Here is a 7,253-nt window from a genome sequence, read left to right as displayed (position 1 = left end):
AATGGACTGTATTTTTTTTATTCTCTCTGCAGTGTCCTGCTGTTCTGTTGTAACATGGCCACAGGTTGCTGTTCTTACAGTAATATAGTGTCAACTTTATCAGAGACAGAAGCTTGCCAGTAAAACTGCAGTTACAATTGCATGATATGACCCTGTGTTGTAACTGTCATGTATCATTTGTTTTCATTCATTTTTTCTTCAATATTTTCCCATTTTTGTCTCTGTTCTCTTTCAAAAGCATGACTTCAGAAATGACTGTTAACTGTGTATGCAGTAAGTCAAATACATTCACCCATCAGTAATAATTTTATTGAAGGTCACTGAAATGCAGCATCTGTACAACAGTGAAGTTACGCCTTGCCAGCAATACATAACCTCAGACACCTACATGACAACCCTAAGTGGTTTTCTCTCACCTACTCAGTACTTTTCCTAAGTGTTGCCCCAGGGGCTGTTATGTATCCTCTTTGCATTCCTAAAGATATTTGACTTGGTCCATGTGATTATATGACAGTCACATTAATCTGTTAAGTAACTGCTGTGAGCAGGAACACTGCAAAACTCACTCCGCATCCATCAAGTGTCGATGTCCATTATCCCCATTTGCCAAGTGAATGGAGATAATCGACATCGACAACCTAAGATAAATGCTAGTTTTAAAAGTAGGATGAACTGAAGAATAGTTTAAGTGTATTTTCATTCACAAGAAATTGTTAAGATTAAAAAAAAAAAAAAAAAAAAAAAAATCATCATGTCACCACCCAGGATCAGTGTTCCAGTATGCGGCACAGTTTTGATTCTTACAGTCCTTGTGTTTTACTTTTTTAGCTCCATGTATGATGTTGGAGACTGTCATTAATTGATCTTTGGTGTCTTTCTATTGCATGTGGACTGGGATTGGCCACAGGCTTTGAGCTTACTTCCTGTTTGAGGTGGCTCCTTATTGTCACAAACCATTTACCTGATCAAAGTGTTGCACTGAAACGCTGCAAATAAATGTATCATCGCAGGAGTCTGTTTGCAACTTTTTATTCACTTGTCCCTCAGCTGCGCAGTTGTCTCTTGAAACAGGTGTGTGAAGTTCTCTTCTGATCCACTGTTTATTGAAAGTAAGCTTGATGGTTCAAAACATGAAAATATTTGAAACTGGTCCAGACAGTTGTTAACTGTTGTTTAGTCACAGTGCATTAGACATGGCAACTTTACAGACACATTCAATTCAAAAGGACTTACTTCTAATCCCATCTTCAAGTGTTACAACAACAATTACTACCCACAAAAATCTGTGGTAACTGACTTTGAAAAATGCCTCTTTTTATGATGACGCATCATGTGAAACTTATATGGAGGGAGCAAAGCTTTGCCATTATATCAGGGCTGCAGCTCATGCTTGAAGGCATGGAGACTTTCTTTTCATTCATTGCGAGGCAGAGCCCTCTAGTGTTACCTACTGCAATGCACCAGGAAATATAAGTGAGGGAATGCCAGAACTCAAAAGTCCAAGATATGTTGTGGACATTAACATCAGAGGTTAAAATCAGGAAGTGATACACATCCCATGGGAAAATAAAAACAGAGACCTTCAATATTCATCATGAAATGGATACTCTGGATGGTCACTCCACCTGTGTCAAAATGAGACAGTGCTGTTACTGACCATGATGATACAAATTTACAATATATAAGCTAATGCACTGGGTACAGTTCACTCTTGTTCTTATATTTCCTTATCAAAGTTTACACTTACATTGGCAGCACAACAAAACGGATGTTTTTGTTCAATGCTTCAATGGCTTTCATTTCATCCTCAGTGAGTGAAAAATCAAATATCTGTAAGAAAATTATCAATATGATGTGGATTAATTGAAATAATTTAAATTAATTCACATGTAATTTACTGCACAATATATAAGAATTGTGTGACATAAATTCTCTTAATGACAAGTGAGCAGATGATATGATTTGATATGATAACATTTCCCATTTATAATAAACATCATCATATCCAGACGTGAGGTGACAACAGGTGTTTTGCTAAAACCAACCTGGAAGTTGTGTGTGATCCTCTGAGGGCTGAAGCTCTTGGGGATGACGGCCACTCCTCTCTGAACGTTGAAACGCAGGGCAACCTGTGCACTGCTCTTGTTGTACTTTTCCCCAATGGACACAAGCAGCTCATCCTCCAGCAGTGGAGGGCATTCTAAATTCACCCTAGATCACAATGCTGTCAGATTATTGAGAATCTCTGTGTTTATATTCAGCATCCCTAAGTATAAAATACAGTTAGGTCCATAAGTATTTGGACAGTGCCACAATATTCATAATTTTGCCCTTGAACACCACCACAGTTTGAAATGGAGAAATCAAGATGTGACTGAAGTGCAGACTTTCAGCTTTTATTTAAGGGGGTGAACAAAAATAAAGCATTAACCAGTTTTATACATTGTTAACCCATTTTCAGAGGCTTCTTTGCTTTCCACTACTGTGCTTTCAGTAAATCTTGGGTTGCTTTCGCAGTTCGTTTTAAGGTCATTGCTCATCTGCACTGTGAAGCGCCATCCATTGACCGTAGATTTGGACAATGATATGCCTTCCTCCTCCAGAGTCTTGTTGACAGTTGGTGGTGTTCAAGGGCAAAATTATGAATATTGTGGCACTATCCAAATATTTATGGGCCTAACTGTATGTCTGCAAAGTACCCAATTAAATAATGCTAACTATTTTATTTTCCACTGTATGTGCTAAAGACTATGGTCATCACAATGTGTGAGTGCTTTGGTTAAGCTGACATGATGATATATCAGGCTGATATTGTCCTTTTATTAAATATCACACATTAGCCAGTTATGTTCTCCACTGCCAGTATGATGGATGTTCCTCACTCAGTGCAGCTTCATAAAATAGTCTCTAAGGCTGGCAATAAAATCTCATTTTCGTGGCACATTTATTTTTATATTTTTTTATATATATATATATTTTTTAATAACTGAATTCTTCATTTCAGGCCTAATGTATCGTGGGGTATTCTCAACCTTTGCTGCCTAAATCCAACAAAAGTTGCCACATGATGCTCTGATTGCTGTTTCAGAAGCCAAATAAATTCTACACTACCTACCTGGAATTTTTTGCATGAAAATGGTTAAGTTAAAATATATAACATATTTGTACAAAATATCAGGTATGAACTTAAAATTTCAATTGAAAAAAATACAGTTTGTTAAACTTAATAAACTCATAGAAGTCAAACCCTTGTCAATACCAGGATGGGTCTCTTGAGGTGCCAATTGGACTGTAACCTACGATCACGATGTCATTCTTACGACAGAAGTCCAGGAGCTTGGGCTGTGTGAAGTATGGATGACATTCAACCTGAATAAAAAACAAACAGATACATAAATACTCATAAATGTTTTGAGAAAGATCCATTCGCAACACCTTATAACTTACATACATTTTGGCATATAAGTTCTTTGATTAGCTTAGTATTGTCAGACACCAAGTTATAAATTTTCTACGTTAGTATTTAGCGTGCTGTTGTAACAGAGCATGTTGCACAACTAGCTTGCAACATGCACATAAACAAACACACACACACACACACACACACACGCACACACACACACACACACACACACACACACACACACACACACACACACACACAGACACAATGCTTGAGTGTTAGCATGCACCAACTAAATAATAGATAAATAAACTGAAAAAAAGATGAAACTGCTACCAGTCTTCCCATCAAGCCATGGAAAGTTGCTTTAAGGGCTTTCTTATCAAACTGATAGCGTATTTCCTTATGTCATATGGTGTATGTTGTTAGTGTATTGTTTAAACTCTTACAAAATATCAAAAACATATCCGTATTTATATATATATAAATTATTTAATATTATTCCTGATATCAGTGGTGGCCTAAAGAGGGAAGGTGCACCCCACCTGGTTGGAAACAGGTCTGTGTTTGAGGCCTGGCTTATTCAGCAGCAGTTCCAGCTGCCTGCGGTTGAAGTTGGAGACTCCTAGAGACTTGACAAGCCCTGCATCTTTGCAAGCCTCTAAAGCCTGTTGACAGGGAAAGATATATATCCATAGACACATGCAATGATTAACTAAACAGACTCACTTAGATAGCAGATAGAGGAAAAAAAAACAAAAAAACACTGAGGATACAAAACTTTGAACACACATCGACTATTTATGGCGTTGTCCTTGACACAGAGGCTAATGCCACAGCAGAAATTTTCATCTGGTATCTGTGTTTAGGTAAGGAGTCATATTTTCTACTTTCAAAGCAGTTTTGTTCTTGATTCATTTTTTCAAAAGATGAGCTGTATACATGGCCATTCAATTGTATTAAATGTACTTCACAACTGTAGTTTATTTATCCCAAACTGGGAAATTTTTTTATGGCATATGTTGTGCTAAATCTGACACATGAATCTTAAAGACTTACAAGCTTTTATCACAGTCTTAAAAATCCTGACAGAACTCACCTCCCATGTTGCACAGAGGTCTGTATGATGGTAAATGTACTTCCCGTTCTTGTCTTTAGGGTAGAAGTCCTCACCAGGCTGCAATTAAGAACAACCAAGTATGTTACATGAATGTTGATTACTTTGTGTTCAGAATTTACTTAGCAGGCTGTTTCTGTTGCATATGCTGTATACATTTACACAAGGCTAGCATTAGGCCTAGGGTTATGAAACTGAAACTTTGCCTGAAACAACACGGTTAAACCTGGGGTAAACTTTAGGTCATGGTTAAAAAAGGGAAAAAAATATCAGTCACATCATATGACTAGAAAACTGTACACATCTAAGCCAAAGTTAAGGGCGGGCACCATCCACCACCCTGACCTTGAAACCTTCACTTCCCGTATTGCTATTTCAGTGTCAAAGTTACTTGCCACCCTCACCACTGTGTGCCAAGGAGCATTAGAGGCATTCCTTTGTCACTTTGTCTCCTGGGACTACCCACGAGATAAACATCAGTAAACTTGCTGGCTGGCAAATAAGTCAACATGCCATCCTTCCTTGTACAAACAGGCACTATACAAACCTTGAAGGCCATAGGAAGCTCAATGATATAGAGATCCACATAGTCTAGTTGCAGGGCCTTCAGTGTCTTCTCCAAGGTTGGCCTCACCAACTCTGGTGGATGGAAAGTACTCCACAACTGAGATGAATAAGAAGGAAGTTCATACAGTAAAGAGTAAATTAACTTGAAGATACATCTCAGTTTAAGAATTCATATGCTATTCTTGTGCTGTGGGAGAGGTCAGTCAATATCAGTGTTATGATCACGAACAATTCTCTTCCAAAGCTGGAGAAGTAAATCTTCATTGTGCAGTAAGAGATTTTGTTTGGTTTGGAACTCACAAAAACATGATAAAGTGATAGTGATATGATCACTGTGCCACTGTGCCAGAGAGTATGTAGGTGTTTGTCCCAGCCTGTCACACTCCACCAGACTGACCCTAGGCCATAAGAATTACACAGTGGCAGGAAGAGTACAACATCTTTCTACTCACGTTTAAGCATTGCTTTCTTCTCAAATATTAGTATTACAACATTACTGATATTTCACTTAAAGAAGTAAAGATAAAAATTAGCTCAAAAGAAGATAATTTAAAATTGACTTACAATAAAAGTCACACAGTTACATTATTACACATGATTTTTCTCATGTAGTTCCAAACGGATGAGAATACAGAGAATGTGAATGGTCAATCAGGGTAAATTTGTCAGTTTATATTGTCCAGTTTCTGATGCTTATTAAAATTTGTGTTCGGTGACAGTGTGATAAAAATGCAGCTAAGTACAGTGCTTTAGCAAAAATTAAATTGAATTAAAGTAAAATTGCTGAATTAAAAAAAATACTTAGAAAAGTAGGAGTGCAGCAAAATACAGGAATAGTGTTCCAATTTGACACGAACCTAAGCAACAGCTGTATTTGATGTGTGAAAGAAAATACCTTTCCACAGTAGAATATGTCCTCTCTTCTGACAGTTCCATCAGCAATTTTCTCTCTAATAGCTTGACCAACTTCATGCTCGTTGAAATACACCAAAGCCCCGTCAATGTGCCTGTAGCCCACATCTATTGCCAGCTTGACACTCTCTCGTGTTGTGCCTTTGGATGTCTACCAAAAAAGCCACATAATATCAGACTGTTGCATTCAACCTAGTTTCGATATATTTATGATGCAGTTTTACCAAAAAGTGTAAATATGGAATACATTCATGTTCTTAGGATACCCTAATATTTTACAGTGGTGTAACTAATATCAATAAGTTACTACCTAATCCGTGCATGCAGTGGACTCTGTGCACTTATAAATACCAAAGAATCCTCCTGATAAACATTAACAAGTTTCTAAAGCACTGCTAATGTTATCCCTTTAGAAATTCTCACCGTTCTTGGGTCTCCATACGTGCCGAATCCAAGTAGAGGAATATAATTTCCATCACTCAGGGGGATCCTGTGGTTCTTGGTAGTCAGAGTCATGTCTGAGTTTAACTGTGACATTGCTATCCATGAGGTTTACACTTGACGCTTCATAAGTAATGTATTGAATAACCTTTGAGCTATTTATTCACAGCCTGGAGCGTCCACCAGTGTATTATAACACAAACAGACTGCAAGGCCTATTTGAAACAGTGCAAATAGTGCACTGTTTCAAATAGTTCTTTTTCTTTCTTTTTTTAATTTCTGCTGCATGTGACAGTAATAGTAGAGAGGCAGGAAAGAGAGAGGACAGAGAGAGAGAGGGGATAACATGCAGGAAAGAGCCCAGGCTGGAATCAAGGACCAAGTTCTTACAATATTTGTTCATGTCTCATCAGGTGAACCACCAGGACATCCTTTTTCATGCAATTTTGAGTGATAGTGTATTGCAAGTCTAATGGCGAATGATTTAAACTCCATTCTTTTAAATGGAAAAAAAGTGTACATAAGATGAAAGTTAGATTACTCGTCCGTTCTTTGTGCTGACAATGGCTCCACAATGGGCAATTTTATTGACCATTTTCAATTTCTTAAGTAAAGTCCATAACATGTATACTGTAATGGATATGATTCAAAATACCATGAAATACTTCATTATTCTAATGAAGCACATTTCAAAATGTAATTAAGTGAAAGTGAAATTACTGATTCAGTTACAGTAAGCCTGCCTCCTTGGTTAAATCAATCAGTTTGTTAAAACAAGCGAGTTTATGTGCATAGCATTGTAGCATCATGTCT

At 37.4% G+C, this 7,253-nt stretch overlaps 1 protein-coding gene across 2 annotated transcripts; it reads right to left on the bottom strand.

Moving 5' to 3' along the window:
- Window positions 1-1,503: 1,503 nt before the first annotated feature.
- On the bottom strand, window positions 1,504-6,515 carry LOC115361202 (aldo-keto reductase family 1 member D1-like). 2 transcript variants are annotated; one of them, XM_030054555.1, is made up of 9 exons: window positions 6,423-6,515; window positions 5,983-6,150; window positions 5,068-5,184; window positions 4,503-4,580; window positions 3,949-4,071; window positions 3,260-3,369; window positions 2,046-2,211; window positions 1,748-1,830; window positions 1,504-1,625 (listed from the first exon to the last, which is right to left on the bottom strand). In XM_030054555.1, the coding sequence occupies exons 1-9, from the start codon at window positions 6,513-6,515 to the stop codon at window positions 1,583-1,585; spliced, it is 981 nt and encodes a 326-aa protein (XP_029910415.1). In that variant the 3' UTR covers window positions 1,504-1,582. The 2 variants fall into 2 exon arrangements, with proteins under 2 accessions (XP_029910415.1, XP_029910416.1); XM_030054556.1 differs by lacking the exon at window positions 3,949-4,071.
- Between the last annotated feature and the right edge of the window lie 738 nt (window positions 6,516-7,253).

Source organism: Myripristis murdjan, chromosome 6 (assembly GCF_902150065.1).
Source record: "Myripristis murdjan chromosome 6, fMyrMur1.1, whole genome shotgun sequence".
In the NCBI taxonomy this organism is placed as follows: Eukaryota; Metazoa; Chordata; class Actinopteri; order Holocentriformes; family Holocentridae; genus Myripristis; species Myripristis murdjan.
This window is presented reverse-complemented; position numbering and strand designations above follow the sequence as displayed.